The sequence below is a fragment of the Hippopotamus amphibius genome, chromosome 8 (genome assembly GCF_030028045.1).
Source record: "Hippopotamus amphibius kiboko isolate mHipAmp2 chromosome 8, mHipAmp2.hap2, whole genome shotgun sequence".
Lineage (NCBI taxonomy): Eukaryota > Metazoa > Chordata > Mammalia > Artiodactyla > Hippopotamidae > Hippopotamus > Hippopotamus amphibius.
Genome location: NC_080193.1, coordinates 21803509 through 21820439, shown reverse-complemented (window position 1 = coordinate 21820439; position 16931 = coordinate 21803509). Strand labels below are relative to the sequence as shown.

General features: G+C 50.8%; 1 protein-coding gene across 3 annotated transcripts in view; it reads left to right on the top strand.

Moving 5' to 3' along the window:
• SCARB1 (scavenger receptor class B member 1) overlaps positions 1-16931 on the top strand; it is an 88619-nt gene that overhangs the window by 44179 nt on the left and 27509 nt on the right. For 2 of the 3 annotated variants that reach the window (XM_057745268.1, XM_057745267.1), the window contains exons 2-6: positions 6531-6688; positions 9383-9524; positions 13199-13402; positions 14483-14578; positions 15992-16107. In XM_057745268.1, the coding sequence (XP_057601251.1) occupies positions 6531-6688; positions 9383-9524; positions 13199-13402; positions 14483-14578; positions 15992-16107 (716 nt within the window). Of the gene's footprint in view, positions 1-6530; positions 6689-8916; positions 9051-9382; positions 9525-13198; positions 13403-14482; positions 14579-15991; positions 16108-16931 lie in introns of those variants that run through there. The other variant, XM_057745269.1, reaches the window with a different exon arrangement.

The window sequence follows — 16931 nt, the reverse complement described above, 5'->3', positions numbered from 1 at the left end:
TGTTCTAAAATTAGATTGTGGTGATGGTTGCACAACTCTGAGAATATACTAAAAACCATTAATAGTTACACTTAACTGGATGAATTGTGTAGTATATGAATCAGACCTCAAGAAAACTGTCAGAGAATCTTAGTGTCATGTTTTCAAGGTTCGTTCATAAGATTCATTCTTATTAAATGTAGTTTGATGAGTTTAACCAAATGTATACATCTCACCTGTGCGGCAGCCAAAATCAAGCGATGGGACATTTTCGGGAATTCCCCAGTGTTCCGGGGTAGAGACTCCACGCTTCCACTGCAGGGGGCGCGGGCTCCATCCCTGGTCCAGGAACTAAGATCCCACATGCTGCAAAGCGTGGCCAAAATAAGTGAATAAATATTTTAAAGAGAGAGGGAGAGTGGGGACATTTTCATCACCCCAAGTAGTTTCCTGATGCCCTTTTGCAGTCAGTTTCCGCTCTCCCCCCCTCCCCCACCCCGAGTCCCTGACAACCACTGATCTGGTTTCTGTCCCTAAAGTTTTCCCATTTTACAATGTCATATAAGTGAAACCATATAGCTTTTTTTTTTTTACAGAATTTTTTGATGTGAACCATTTTTGAAGTCTTTACTGAATCTGTTACAATATTGCTTCTGTTTTATGTTTTGGTTTTTTTGGCCACCGGGCATGTGGGGTCTTAGCTCCCCAACCAGAGATCGAACCCGTACCCCCTGCATTGGAAGGCAAAGTCTTAACCACTGGACCACCAGGGAAGTCCCTAGTATGTAGCTTTTTGTGTCTGGCTTTTTCAATTTAACACACAGGCTTTTGAGGTTCATCCATGTGGCATTTATCCGCTGTTGGTTCCTTTTTATTACTGAGTATTTATTCTGTTGTATAGACGCACAGCAGTTGGTTTGTCCATTGTGGATGTTTGAGTTGTTTTAAAAACGTATTTGGGATTGATGGACATTTAGGTAAGTCATGTTCTTAGAGGTTTCCTAGCCTTTGCACAGGCTGTGTCCCCTGCCAGGAACACCCTCCCCGTCTTCTTTTCCTGGCAAAGCCCAACTCCTTTGTTCAATTCCCAGCTTACATGGCCCTCTCTTCCAGGCAGCCCTCCTGACTGTCTGGAATGAGCCCAGAGGATCTGGCTGGATATAAGGGAGTGGTGTCCAACAAGGGATCACCTTGACCTTCCCCCTTAGTCTTTGTATTCGGGCTGTGATCTTTGACCTTAGGGGAGGGGGCAGGGATGGAATCAGACGTTAGGCAAAAGGTTATGAGCTTGGCCCCACGCACTGTTATCTAATCAGCTGCCTGGTCCTGATGCCTCTGGTCTGGTGTGACCGAAAGAAAGTTCTCCTGGGGATCATAAGCAGTGCAAAGTCCAGCCACCACCGGAGGTGGGGCAGCAACTGGGGGAGGAGGAAGAGCTGGTCACTTCGTGCCAGGTGACTGCAGGGCTGACCTTCTGGGTCCCCGGGCTCTCCTGGACCCTGTTCTAAGCACTTTACCTCTACACACCCACTTAAACCTCACACCAGCTCTATGAGATAGACGCTAGTAGCATTACACCCATTTTATGGAGAAGGAAACTGAGGTGCAGAGAGGATCAGTGACTTATCCAGAAGGTGGAGCTGTGTCACGGGAGATAGCCCAATGGGGGGGGGGAGGGGTGGAGCCCCAGAGCCCCAAAGCCCCTTCTGCTGGAGAGAGAGACACATATGCCTTCATCTGGTGACATTGATTCGGCCCTGAATTATCCCTGAACCGGGCGGGCAGGCCAGGTGATTAGGAAAGCACGGCAGGGCTCCAGAATTCCAAAGGCTTCTCTGGGTCCAGGTGTCTGTGCCAAGAAACAGGGTGGGGGGGAGCGGGGGGCGGGGGGAGGCCGGAACTGGAAACAGTTTTTTTTGTTTTAAATTTTAAACCACTTTATTGAAGTATGATTGACATTTAAAAAGCTATATGGGGACTTTCCTGGTGGTGCAGTGGTTAAGAATCCACCTGCCAATGCAGGGGACACGGGTTCGATCCCTGGTCTGGGAAGATCCCACATGCCTCGGAGCAACTAAGCCCATGCACCACAACTACTGAGCCCACGTGCTGCAACTGCTGAAGCCTGCGTGCACCTAGAGCTGGTGCTCCACAACAAGAGAAGCCACCGCACTGAGGAGCCCGTGCACCACAGTGAAGAGTAGCCCCTGCTCGCCTCAACCAGAGAAAGCCTGTGCATAGCAACGAAGACCCAAGGCAGCCAGTAAATAAATAAATACATTTCAAAAAAGAAAAAAAAGAGCTATATGTATATAATTAAACAACTTGATGAGTTTGGAGAGATGTATACACCTGTGAAACTGTCACCACGATCTATGTTGTGAACATGTTCATCACCTCCAAAAGTTTCCTCCCATCCTCTTTGTTCAATCGTCATAATATTCTTATTATTAGTTCTGCATGATGAACGAGATCTGAACACCATAGTGCCTAGAGTTAGCAGTACTGCATTGTATATTTCAATATTTGCTAAGAGGGTAGATCTTATGTGATATGTTGTATCCCAAACACATGAAAAGAGGGAAACTGAGTGGATGTCATGTTTTCTCCTGGCTGTGTGTGCTGATGGAAGCCAGGACAAGAGGGCCCCGTACCTACGAGCCCTCTGTGTATCTGTTCCCTGGATGAGGGGATGGGGAAAGGGCATGACGGGACCACTCCTCTGTTGCTCCTCCCTGTGGGCCTTTGTTGCTTCGGGTTAAAATTTGAGGATTTCTGTCGTGGATGGACTTCCGCCCCCCAACCCCACAAACAGCCTCCAGGAGGAAGTCTGAATTCCACTCTCCAAGCCTGTGCCTAGGGGAGTGGTGGAGGGGGATCGCCTCTGGGTGGGACCTGCTGTGGGGCCGGGGGTACGGGGAGGGAGCCACCTAGCCTCTCTGGGCCTCAGTTTCCCCGCCTGGAACACGGAGAAGTCACCGCCTCTGGGAGTTGATGCCAGTGAGGTGCTCTGGCAGGCGTGGCAAAGGGGCATCCTGGGGGGGCCAGCCGTGGCCTGAAGATGCGCGATTTTGAAAAATAAGTTGTTGCTCTTGAAACAATTGGGAGATGCCATAGAAACATCTGGATTTCTAGCAGCTCACAAAACATGGGAGGAGCCGGAAATACCCCAGCCCCGGGGACCTCGGGGCCAGGAGAGGAGTCGCAGCTGCTGCCTTTGTTTGGGGAGGGAGGTGACCCCATCCATTCACCATGCCTTCCCCCCACACACACACCTCCATGCTCACCCGAATTGCCCTGTTGGTTGTCAGGACTGAGCTGGGGACATGCCCTCCCTCCCCACAGCTGTACACGGGGACCGCCACTTCATTCCTCCTGTCCTCTTCCAGCCCGGCTCACGACATGGCCTCATGGGCCTCTGTGGCTCCAGAGCTGGGGGCTGGAAGGGCTGGACGCTGGCTTCCCCCGCCGCCTTAAACTTGGGAGAGGAGCTCTCAGGGCCGGCCCCCGCCAGGGTCTTGTGACCTTTTCCCTCGCACGGAAGAGGTCAGCTGTCACTTGTCACTGTGGACCCAGGCTCCCCCCTGCCACCCCCCACCAAGGAGCTTTGTGGCCGAAAGTCAGGGTGGGTGGGGGGCCTGGGAATACAGCCTGTGGGGCTGCTCCCTCACTTACGTCTCCATTAAAACCGACAGAGGAAACCAATAATAATAGTAATAATAGGGACTTCCCTGGTGGTCCAGTGGTTAGGAATCCGCCTTCCAGTGCAAGGGGATGCGGGTTCGATCCCTGGTGGGGGAACTAAGATCCCACATGCTGCCGGGCAGCTAAACCCTTGAGCTGCAACTGGAGAGAAGCCCGCAATAGTAGTAGAAGTGGCTGTCTCGAAGGGTGGTGGTGCCGGTTAGGGAGGTGATAGTGCAACGAAGTGTCTAGAACAAGCACTTGACACACAGGCAGGCCTGGGAAATGCTGTGGTTTTTTTTTAAATTTTATACTGGAGTGTAGTTGATTAACGATGTGTTAGTTTCAGGTGTACAGCAAAGTGATTTATATATAGTAGTGTCTATATGTTCACCCCAACATCCTAATTTATCTCTCCCCGACTTTTTCTCTTCGGTAACCATAAATCTGTTTTCTGTGTCTGTGGGTCTGTTTCTGCTTTGTAAATAAATTCATTTGTATCATTATTTTTCAATTCCACCTATAAGTGATGTCATATGATATTTTTCTTTGTCTGACTTACTTCACTTAGTATGATCTAGTTGCATCCATGTTGCTGCAAATGGCATTATTTCATTCTTTTTATGGTTGAGTCATATTCCATGGTACACATGTACCACATCTGCTTTATCCATTCCTCTGTTGATGGACATTTAGGTTGCTTCCATGTCTTGGCCATTGTGAATAGTGCTGCAGTGAACATTGGGGTGCATGTATGTTTTTGAACTGGAGTTTTCTCCAGATATATGCCCAGGAGTGGGATTGTAGGATCGTATGGAAACTCTATTTTTCGTGTTTTGAGGAACCTCCATGCTGTTCTCCATAGTGGCTGCACCAATTTACATTCCCACCAACTGTGTGGGAGGGTTCCCTTTTCTCCACATCCTCTCCAGCAGGGAAATGCTCTTTTTTGTTGCTTTGTATGAACCATGTTTACTAGTCACCTTTGTTTGCACGTACTGGATGCTCAGGTTATAAATGTGATCTTTGTGACTGCCGTAGCTGGTAGGAAGATGTGTTCATCAATAAAGGATTGTTACACCTGACGGCACATCTCTGATCTCCTGATATTTTCAAGAGAACCCTCAAGTCCACATTTTCTGTGAAATCTCCCAGTTTTTTGTTCTTGGCAATGAGTTCAACTTTTCTTTGTTTAAATGCCATGTAGGTCAAATGAGGCACAGCTGAGGCTAGAGAGTCGCTTGCCCCATTGCACAGACGGGAAAACTGAGGTTCGGGGCTGACCGACTTGCCTGAGTGGTCCTCGGGTCTGACTGCCTCCAAATCCACTCCTTCCCAGAGTCTGCTGGTTGGGGACATGGGCTCGGGCCTGACCCACCTGCTCCGGCCTTCTGCCTCCTTGAGAGCCGCGGCCCACTGGTTCTGGGACAGTCTGTTTGTGGACAGTGGGGGTGGCTTCTCTTATCCTGGAAGGACACGTTCAAAGAAGGGATAGGGTGATGCAAACTGCCCCAGACACCTGGTTTTGCAACATCGAGTGTCTGTCTGACGGGCTGAGTCAGGTTGAGTGGGGGCAGGGTGTGTGGCATGGTGGGGACCTCCTGTGTCACTGGGGCAGGGAGTTCAGAGCTGAGGAGCAAAACAGGGATTAGAGGCCAGTGTATCTGTCAGACAGACTTGCCGAGTGGGCTTCAGATCTGTTTCCTTCTGCCTTTTAAGGAAATCAGGTTTTGGCCAAGCTTTATAAATATGGAGATTTTATAGTTCATATAAGTATCTGCATTTCTGGCTTTTTGTGGAAAATTGCTTTTGTTCTCATCTCCTTCTGCTCTCCCCCTCATGGGCTCTGCTCCAGCCACACTGGCCTTTACTGTCCCCGAATGCTCTGTCTCAGCTCCTCCCTGCCTCAGGGCCTTTGCATGGGCTATGGCTGCTACATGGAGTTACCCACCACCACCATCACCAAATCCATGTGTTCCCTGTAGTGCCTTTAGTTTTTAATTTTGGTCTAGTTTTTTGTCTTTTGTTTTTCCTTACATTTCACCTGCCTGACTCCTCTGTTTAAAATTGCAATCCCTGCTGTGGTTTCAGTACACCCTGTCACATAGCATGTTTTAGCCTAATTGTTGAAAACCTGCCTTTCCTCTACCAGAATAAAAGCCCCATGAAGTTGGTGATCTGGGTCTGTCTTGTTTGCTCTCCTATCCCCAGCTCTTAGCAGAGGGTCTGGCATGTAGTAGGTGCTCAATAAATGTGTGTTGACACACATAGAAAACAAACTTATGGCTACCAAAGGGGAAAGAGGGGGAGGGATAAACTAGGAATTTGGGATTAACATATACACACTGCTATATATAAAATAAACAACAGGGACCTACCGTGTAGCACAGGAAACTATAGCCAATATCTTATAATAACATAGTGGAAAAGAATCTGGAAAAGAATACATATATAACTGGATCATTTTGCTGTACACCTGAAACATTGTAAATCAACTATGCTTCAATTAAAAATATGTGTGTTGAATGAATGAGTGAATGAATGAATGATGCATTTGGCACATGGAACTCACTTCCCGCTGGGTGCTATGTGCTGTGGCCACCTCCTGCTCCCCAATCAGGCTGTTGTTATGAAAACACATTTAAAAAATAACACATACAAATAATGTTACCTGTTAATGTTACTTATGTCAACTCCAGAGCAGCATATGTCAACAGCTTTCCCACCTCCCCTTTCCCAATGTCCCTGTGGAGTCTGAGGTGCAGGCTGGCACCAGGCAGCTCTTCTGGAGCCGTGTGGTAGGGTGGATGGGTGGGCTGGGGCCCTGGCCCTCCTCCTCACGGGCCCGTTTGTCTCGTCCCCTACAGAATGTGCGCATTGACCCCAACAGCCTGTCCTTCAACATGTGGAAGGAGATCCCTGTCCCCTTCTACCTCTCCGTCTACTTTTTCGACATCACCAACCCCAGTGAGATCCTGCAGGGTCAGAAGCCGCAGGTGCGGGAACGTGGGCCCTACGTGTACAGGTGAGGATGAAGGGGGCTGGGCCCGGACTCAGGTCATCACCCCGTCTTACAGATGAGGAAACCAAGGCCCCTCGCAGTAGAGGCACTTGTTCAAGGTCAATCTGCTTCTTCTAATCCAGTGTTCTAGCTCTTCAGACTTGGAGTGCGATTGCCTGGCTTTGCCACTTAGCAGCTCTCTGACCCCGTCTGTTAAATGGGGGGACAGTTCCCACTGTGGGGTGGTTATGAGGATTGGATGAGATGGTTAGCGGGAAGCCCAGCACAGTGCCTGGCATACAGTAAGCACTCAGTAAATGTTAGTTGTTAACACATTATCTTTACCTGAGTTCAGCTGCTTGCCACTCAAAAGGCAAGTGATGGGATTTCCCCGGTGGTCCAGTGGCGAAGACTCAGCACTTTCAGTGCAGGGGGTGCAGGTTTGACCCCTGGTTGGGGAACTGAAGTCCCACGGGCCGTGTGGTGTGGCCAAAAAGTTAAAAATAAATAAATAAATAAATAAAGGCAAGCGTTGGTTGGAAAGGAAAGGTTGCTTTATTCAGAAGGCCGGCAGCCTGGGGAGAAGGCGGACTTGTGTCCAAAAACCAACTCCGAAGATTCTGCTCGACCTTGAAATTTTTTAAAGGGAGAACCATTCGGGGAGGGGGTCAGAGCCTTCATCACCTCCCACTGTGTGCAGACTTTCTTCCCACTGGTTGCTGGTGAGATAACAGGACAGTGTCCCAGGAATCTTGAGCTCAGCCTGAAGTTACCATCCTCTACCAGGGTGGGAGGCCTGAGTTCCTGCAGAAGAACTCAGATATTGTTGTGTGCATCCCTTGAGGGGGAACCAGGACCCTAACCCAAGGCTGCACTATTGCGTCTTGGCTGCTCCTCCCTTGTCTCTGCATCCCCTCCCTTCCCTGATTAGCACCTGTCTGAGCCTGCCCGTTGGAACTCAGGGAAGGTCATGGAGGCTGAAGGAAGCCTATTTCCTGCAAACAAGAAATGGGGGGCACGGAAAGGATTTGTACCCAGGAGGGCCCCACAGGGTCCTGCTGCATTTCATTATGACCATGGCTGCTGCAGTCTCATTGTTTGACAGTTTTCTTTGGGAGGGTGCAGGTCTCCAGTGGCTACTGGGCTCATTGGATTGGCCGGAGCAGTTTTCCAAGAGACAGGGACGGCTGTCTGAATACGAGACCCAATTTCTGGCTGTGCCCATTCTACCCTCAGGAAACTGCGCTCTCAGCTTAGCTTGTCCATGAAAGGCTTCTATGTCAGAGCTGAGCCTGGTTTGCCAAAGTTCCTACTTACTCCTTCATTCCGTAAGTGTTTATTGAGTGCCTCCTGTGTGCCAGGCACTGTGCGAGTTCACTGTTTTGTTTTGTTAAATATTTATTTATTAATTTGGCCGCACCAGGTGTTAGTTGCAGCATGTGAGATCTAGTTCCCTGACCAGGGATGGAACCTGGGCCCCCTGCGTTGGGAGCATGGAGTCTTAGCCACTGGACCACCAGGGAAGTCTCCCAGATCACTGTTAAAGGCAGACAGAAGCCCCTGCCTCACAGAGCTGACATTCTGATGGGGAGAGAATAAACAAGCGGACAAATAAGGTAAAACCAGGCAGTATAGGTGTGTTGAAAAGAAAACGGGTGAAGCCATGGAGAGTGCTGGAGGCAAGGCTTGGTGGGGGTTGGTCTAACTGGAGGTCAGGGAGGACCTCTGCAAAGGGGGACACTTCCCTAGACCCGGATGGTGAGAAAGGGGCACTGCTATGTGAGGATCTGGGGGAAGTGCATCTTGGACAGAGGGAGCAGCAAGTGCAAAGGCCCTGAGGTAGGAACATCCTGGTGGTCCAGGAAGGGAGGGGGCCTGTGTGGTTGGCATGTTAGGAGTGAGGCAGAAAGTGAGAGAGAGGAGGCCCGAAAATTGGACGGGCCTGGATGATGAGGACTCTGGAGGCCACCGTAGGAGCTGGATTTTATCCTGTGTGCAAAGGAGGATTGTGGATGAGAGGATGACGTGATCTGATTTCCCCTTTCAAGGATTCTTCTGGATGCTCTGTGGAGAATCGTTTGCAGAGCAAGAGAGAATAATGGCAGCATAACAGCAATAACACTTGCAGCTGATAGATAATGTTTTCTATGCATCTGGCAACCGTTTTAATTGCTTGACGTGCATTAACTCACTTAATCCTCACAAGTAGAGACCTGATGAGTAGGTCTTGTTATGACTCCCATTTTATTTTATTTTTTTGGCCTCACCCCGAGGCATGTGGGATCTTAGTTCCCTGACCAGGGATGAAACCCGCGTCCCCTGCAGTGGAAGCGTGGAGTCTTAACCGCTGGACCACCAGGGAAGTCCCATTACTCCCGTTTTATAGGTGGGAACACTGAGGCTCGGTAGTTAGGTGAAGGAGACAGGATTCGAGCCCCAATCCTGTGTCTTCAGAGTACATATTCCCAGCCACCATTTTCACCCCCTCCCTGGGAAAAGAAGGGATGCCCAGGAGGAGGCTGAAGAGGGACAGTGGCCGCTTAGCCGGGGTGGGGGTGGGGGGCGTGTTGGGATTTGCTTACAGAGGCTTTGGCGCCGTGTCCCGCAGTGGGCGGGCATTGGGAGGCCAGACGAAGGGGAGCTGGCCAGGCTCAGCGCACAGACATCCGAGGGCCCCCGGGCACCGGGCAGCTGACCCACCGGCTTCCTCACCCACAGGGAGTTCAGGCACAAGGACAACATCACCTTCAACAACAATGACACGGTGTCGTTCCTCGAGTACCGAAGCTTCCAGTTCCAGCCCGAAAAGTCCCAAGGCCTGGAGAGCGACTACATCTTCATGCCCAACATCCTCGTCTTGGTGAGGTGCCCCCCTCTGTCTCTCTGCCCCCTGCACCGGGCAGTCCCTTGAGCGCACAGCCAGTGGCTCCCGGGGTGACTCCTGGTTTTCCTGAAAGGAAAAGTCATGGTCTTTTCCTTTTCAATCTACAAAATCTAAAATCTCCAAAAGGGGGTACTAGAGGTGGGGGGGCTGAGTGGGGGTCCGTGTCATGATCTGCGGTGTTTGGAGGGAGGTTGTGGGCTGGGCGTCCGTTCTCTGTGGGTGAGAGTCATGGAAGTCGCTGGCCTGCCCTCCGTGTGTGTTGGGGCCCCCAAGACCACCCCCAGGTTCACTGACTCACTAGGAGGGCTCACGGGACCCCGCAGATACGGTCCTGCTCTTGACTGTGGTTTGCTAGAGTGGAAGGAGACAGAACAGAATCAGCAGAGGGAAAGGGCGTGTGGGGTGGAGCCCAGACACAGGCTTCCAGAGCCCTCTCCCAGGGAGAGTCACACAGGACACGTTTCATTCCTGCAGCGGTGACTTGTGACAACACACGTGGGTGTCCTCTACCGGGAATGCCCACTAGAGGCTCAGCACGCACGGTGTTTACTGGGGGCTGGTCACGTAGGCGCCCTCTGCCTGGCACGGACCCAAATTCCAGGAAAGCAGGTTGTCTGAGTAAACCACATTGGTACAGTCCAGGCGCAGTGAGTCCCTCTCACCAGTTAGGGGGTGGCAGGAGCCCTCCTAAAACCAGGATCTCAGACGCCGGCCAACCTAGTCAGCAGGCCTTTCCAGAGAGAGCAGTCTCAGGCCTGCAGACGCTACGTGTTAGCACTTGTGTTTAAGGCTTTACCTCATCACCTTGTTCACTTGTCAGCAATCCCATGGTCATGAGGTACTATTATTTTCTCCGTTTGTAGAGGAGGAAAACTGAAGAACAGAGAGGTTAGGTGACTTACCTAAGGTCACTCAGCTAGTGAGTAGCAGATTAGGGTTTCGGACCTACGAAGTTTGGGCTCTGAGTCTGCCCTCTGTGGCACTCAGCCGTCCATTCAGTCCTCTGTCCACCCAGTTGAGGGTCATCAGGCATTTGCTCTGGGCCTGGCCCTGGAGCCAGGATCACACATGAATGCACCTGGTGAGTCCATTGGGTGGACAGGACAGAAGCTTGGATAGATGTGGCCCAAAGCCTTGCAGCTGCCTCCCTCAGAGTTAGATGTGCATGTTTTGGCAGTGAAGTCATTTCCGCCACCAATCAGGTTGGCAAGGACTGTGTGATAACGCCCAGGGCTTAGGAGCATTTGTGGAAACAGATACTGTTGCTAGGAACAGAACCAGTATGAGCTGTTCAAAGATAGTGATTTTTTTTTTTTTTTTTGGATTTTGCCAGGTCTTTGTTGTGGCAGGCGGGCTCCTTAGTTGCCACTCGAGGGCTCCTTAGTTGTGGCATGCATGTGGGATCTAGTTCCCAGGCGCCCTGCATTGGGAACGCAGAGTCTTAACCACTGTGTCACCAGGGAAGTCCCGAGAGTGATTTTCAGTATAAATTGCATGTGTCTTTGACTTCAGAAATCTCACAGGTAGAAATTTGTCCTCTTAACAAAATAACACCTGTGGGCGAAGATGTTTGTTCTCAAGGATATTTATTTCAGCAGCATTTTCAGAGCAGACATCTAGAAACAACCTGCATGTGTGTGATGTGGAGTTATGTTGTGATAATCTACTGCGGGCAGGCAGTGGACTAGTATACAGCCGGCTAAAGGAGGCAGGGCTGCAGGGGTGTCATGGAGCAATCGCTTCGTATATCTAACTGGGGGAAAGCATGGTGCCCCCCACACACACACGGTGCCCCTACTTATTCTTTCTTCTTTTTTTTTTAAAGGTTTAACTTTTTATTTAATTTTAATTTTATTTTGTTTATTTTTTATTTATTGGCTGCACTGGGTATTCATTGCTGTGAGTGGGCTTTCTGTAGTTGCGTAGGGCAGGGGCTACTCTTCATTGTGGTGCGTGGGCTTCTCATGGTGGTGGCTTCTCTTGATGCGGAGCACGGGTTCTAGGCACGGGGGCTTCAGTAGTTGCATCAAGTGGGCTCAGTAGTTGTGGCTCGCGGGCTTCGTTGCTCCAGGGCATGTGGGATCTTCCCAGACAAGGGATCAAACCCGTGTCCCCTGCATTGGCAGGTGGATTCTTAACCACTGCGCCACTAGGGAAGCCTGCTACTTATTATTTCTAAAGGAGAAATACTTGCATGCACACACCCACTTACACACTTGTGCTTTTACATGCCTAGACCAGGGTGGGCTTTTTCTGTAAAAGTCCAGATAGTAGATATTTTAGGCTCCGAGGGCTAGATGTTCTGTGTTGCAGCTGTTCTGCCAGTGTAGCACAAAAGCAGCCCAAGGCAAAAACATAAATGAGTGGGCATGGCTATATTCCAATAGAACTATTTCATGGATCCTGAAATGTGAGTTTCATATAACTTTCATGTTTTTTCAGAGTAGTCTTCTTTTGTTTTCCTTCCAAGCATTTGAAAGTGTAAGAAAACATTCTTAGCTCCCGGACTGTGCAGAAGCAGGTCCTGGGCTGGCTTTAGCCCACAGGCCATAGTTTGCTGGCTTCTGGTATAGGTTCTCTCTGCCAGAATGCTCAAGAACCCAGAGCAGTGGTTTGCCTTCGGGGAGAAGAATTAGAAAGAGGAGGGTCAGGGGTTGGAGAGGGACTTTCACTTTATATCCTTTTATGATTTTTTAAAAAACATCTATTTATTACCTTTAAAAAATCATAAGGTTAAGGAGACCCTTGTGAGTTCCCATGGAATCAGGCCCCTATGTTTTAGGAAATGCTATCTCTGTTCCCTTTTCTACAGGTGGAGATTAGCTTTTGGATGAGGTGCCTTTAAAAAATAAATGCCAAGACAGTATGTCTAGAGACAAGCAAAAATTAGACAATAAATTCACCCATATTCTAAGCAGCTAGATATTGGGTAGAACAGGTGCTTGGGGCTCTTGGAGTTTTGAAGGGAGAGCCTGAGGAAGTGGAGTAGAGTCTCCATGAAGGTTCTTTTGGTTACAAGATGACAGTAAAAGGTGCTCTAAATTGGCATAAGCGAAAAGGGCTCACGGTACTGAAAGGGCAGGAGTTGGTCTGGTTTCAGGAGCAGCTTGATTCAGAGTGCAAACGAGGTTGTCCGGATCTGTGTTGGTTCCATGCTCTGGCAAACCTGCCCCTCAGGGTGGCTACAGCCTTGCAAACCCCACGTTCAAGGACAGCCACAGGCACTTTCCCACTAGCACACGCCATGTTCAAGGACAGCCACAGGCACTTTCCCACTCTACCCCATAGCCCCAGCCAACCGGCTGCTTGTGGCTTGTTGGCTCTGATTGGGCTGCATACACATTCCCAAACAAGTCACCGTAGCCAGAGAGAGGAATGTTTCTGATTGGCCAGGCCTAAGCCACATGCCTGCCTCTGGGGGCTGGGGGTGGAGTTAACTTGGCCTGAACCCAAGAGCACAGGTGGTCCTGGTACTAAAGGAGCAGGGAATGGTTCTGCATGCCCCAGACGTCCCTCATGTCCGTAGCAGGGACCCTTCTAGGCCTGAACATTTCCCTGGATGGGCTGTGCCTTGAAGCCTGGCTTGAAGTTCAGGGAGGACAGACCAGCTCTGTCTGGCCTCTAAGCCATGGTGTCCCCTGGCTCTGCAGAGTGCGGCGATGATGATGGAGAATGGGCCCATTGGCCTGAAGCTGCTCATGACCTTGGCATTCAGCACCCTTGGTGAACGGGCCTTCATGAACCGCACTGTCAGAGATATCATGTGGGGCTATGAGGACCCCCTCATCAGCCTCATCAACAAGTACTTCCCAAACGCATTCCCCTTCAAGGGCAAGTTCGGGTTATTCGCTGAGGTAAGTGTGGCCCAGTGAGAAGTTCAGGGCCTCTGTCTTGTCCTCCGTTGACACAGCCTGGAAGCCAGTTACCAGCTTGCTTTTGGAGCTGACTGGGGGCCCAGGAGCTGTTGTTTGTAAATGACAGAAAACCTAACTCAAACTGGCTTAAGCAAAATGGAGAATTTATTGGTTCATATAACTGAGAAATCTAGGGATGGATGCAGGTGCAGCTTGATCCAGGCTCAAACGATGTGCTTGCAGCTGAGCTTAGATGATTGGAGGTTGGTGCCGGAAGAAAAAGGAATAGCTGCTGGGGAGGCAGGCCACAAATGTCAACTGTAGCGTTGCTCTGAGTTGCCTCCTGTTTTCTTAGTCTTGACTCCTGGTAACCTAGTAGGGTCAGTGATTGGGAACCTGACTCATGATCTGAGGTAGTCAGATGCTTGACCTCCAATCCCTGACCTTGGCTCCCTCAACCACAGATTGTAACCAGCCCTCTGAGTTGTTCCAGCCTCAACCTCCTTTTTTGGGCTCTGCTGATCTGGTATTGGGGGTAGTGACTGGGGGGCCTCTACTCTTTGTGGTCATTAGGGACCCAGGCTAAGGAGGCCCCAGCTGGACACACACTTCCCTGGTTTCTGTAGCAGTGACGGAGAGCACAGTGAAATTTGCATGCACCGGCTCTTAAAGCTCCCACGTGGAGGTGACACACCGCTTCTCTCCTTTCTCATTGATCGTTTTCATTGATCAAAGAGGTCACGTGGCTGTGCTTTATTTTCATTTGGGGAGAGGGATGGGGTGACCCTACCATTCACCAGGAAGGAGAACCAGACTCTCCTGCAGTCCGGAAGGGAAGGTGGGACTCTTTCTAGGACGGATGCTGTTGTCAGGGGAGTGTCCCTCCTAGAAGGCCCCCAAGTCCTCCTCCTCCTGACCCCCAGGTGCTGGGAATGCAGCGGTGAACAAGATAACGAGGCCCCTGTCCCCCGGGTGAAGGGGGAGCAGCCTGTAGCTAAGTGGGCGCGCCTGAGTACTGGTCCCGGGTCCTTTGCCTCCATCCTGGGGCTTAAAGATGTCATTCTCTGCCGTTGTCTGCAGCTCAACAACTCCGATTCCGGGCTCTTCACTGTGTTCACAGGAGTCAAAAACTTCAGCAGGATCCACCTCGTGGACAAGTGGAACGGGCTCAGCAAGGTGAAGGCAAGAGGTGCCGGCTGTCTTGCGCGAGGGCGGGTGGGGCTGGCGGGGGCCACCAGGGCCAGCTGCCCAGTGCACCCTCTTCCTCTTAAAACAGGATTTGGGATTGACATGTACACACTGCTGTGTATAAAGTAGATAACCAACAAGAACTTACTGTAGGACTTCCCTGGTGGCGCAGTGGTTAAGAATCCGCCTGCCAAGGCAGGGGACATGGGTTCGAGCCCTGGTCCGGGAAGGTTCCACATGCCGCGGAGCAACTAAGCCCGTGTGCCACAACTACTGAGCCTGCGCTCTAGAGCCCAAGAGCCACAGCTATTGAGCCCACGTGCCACAACTACTGAAGCCTTCGCCCCTAGAGCCCATGCGCGGCAACAAGAGAAGCCACCGTAATGAGAAGCCCACGCACAGCAACAGAGTAGAACCTGCTCTCCGCAAATAGAGAAAGCCTGTGCCCAGCAACGAAGACCCAACGCAGCCAAAATAAAACAAACAAACCAACAAAAACCCTACTGTATAGCACAGGGAATGCTGCTCAATATTCTGTAATAATCTAAATGGGAAAAGAATTTGAATAGAATAAATACACGTATATGTATAACTGAATCACTTTGCTGTACACCTGAAACTAACACAACATTGTTAATCAACTATGCTCCAATTACAAAAACAAACAAACAAAAAACAGGAGGAGGTTGCATCCATGGGGGAGATGCTCTCAGAGTCGGGGATTTTACCTCTGTTTAAGGCTCAACTAGGACTTCCCTGGCGGTCCAGTGGTTAAGACTCCACGCTTCCACTGCAGGGGACCCCGGGTTCGATCCCTGGTCTCAGAACTAAGATACTGAATGCTGCGAGGTGTGGCCAATATATATATATATATATATATAAATGTACACATGCTTAAAAACCTTCTCCTAGGGCAGAGCGGTAGAAAGTGAGAAGTCTGTTTTTTTCCATCCAGGCCTCACTCCCCAGAGGCAACTATTGTTTTGAGAGCTGGTAGCCACCACTATGATTTTAAATATTTTACTTACTGGGCTACCTTCTAGCTCGATCTGTTTTTAGGAAGTGCCTGCTGACTTCCTCTCTGAGAGGTGAGGAGCTCAGTGTCCCCTGCTCACTGCGCTCCTTGGGGATGTGAGTGACAGGTCCATTTTACAGAGGAAGTCACTGAGTCCCCAGCAAAGTCACACATTCAGGAATCCACGGTTAGGGAGTGGGGAGCTGGAGTCCACAGTCTCTCTACACAGCCTGCTCTCCTTACCCCAGGCCGTCTCTCCGAGGGGACTGCCTTCTGTCGGTTGGATGGTGACATCCCCCCGGGGCACATGGCCTGTGAAGTCACAGCTCCAAGTCAGGTGGGCAGTGCCCAAGAGCATTTCTTTAGGAGGCCTTACTTCCCCACAGGTCAACTTCTGGCATTCCGATCAGTGTAACATGATTAACGGGACTTCTGGACAGATGTGGGCACCATTTATGACTCCTGAATCCTCGCTGGAATTCTACAGCCCCGAGGCCTGCCGGTAATTGCCCTGACCTGGGACATTCTGGGCCTCCTGGGAAATCTGCTTCACAGATGCTCAGAGCCAAATCAGGTGGCTTGTGGCGTGAACTTGCAAAGCGCTTGGCTCTCTGTGTATCCACTGGCCCTTGGTGCCATCGTGAATTCTCTTTGGTCGCACCAGGAAGAGCCAAACTGCAACTGCTGGTGCTTTTGCAAAGCCCAGAGAGGCTGCTGGTGGTTGTTGGGGCTTGGTGGTGGAGATGGGCAGGAAATGGGCAAGGTTGCAGGGGGCCCTGGAAGAAGGCAAGCAGTGGGCTCCCTGTGGTGTCTGCCCGGCTGCCCTAAATTCCGATTGAATGCTGAGACGTCTGGGTGCCTCTCCTGCAGCCCCTTTGCTCTCCACAGCAGCAGCGTCGGAGGTCAGCTCGGGGCTGAATGATTCCAGTGGCCCCGGCTGAGGGCTGAGAAGAGACAGTGGCTCCTAGAGCCCTTCTTTGGGTTCTCCCTTGTCCTCAGCTCCTCTGATCAGGCCACTCTGGAAAACGTCTCTTGCTTGGGATTTCACTGATGTGAATTCCGACTCACCCCCCTCTCCAGCAAACCCCAACGGAGCCCTGTCTGCGCCAGGCGCTGGGGTCCCGGAAAAGACGAGATGGGCCAGGTCCCTGTTCCCTGGGAGTTGTGTCCTGGCGGGGGACGCAGGCCCACACACCTGCAGGGGAATGTCAGAGAGCGGAGGCGCTTTTGTTCTGCATGTGTTCACTTCTTAACATGAGGAATTTCAGCCTAGAGGAACATTGTAAAAATGTGCAACTTTCTCTGCATTCCCTTCCCCAGCTTCCC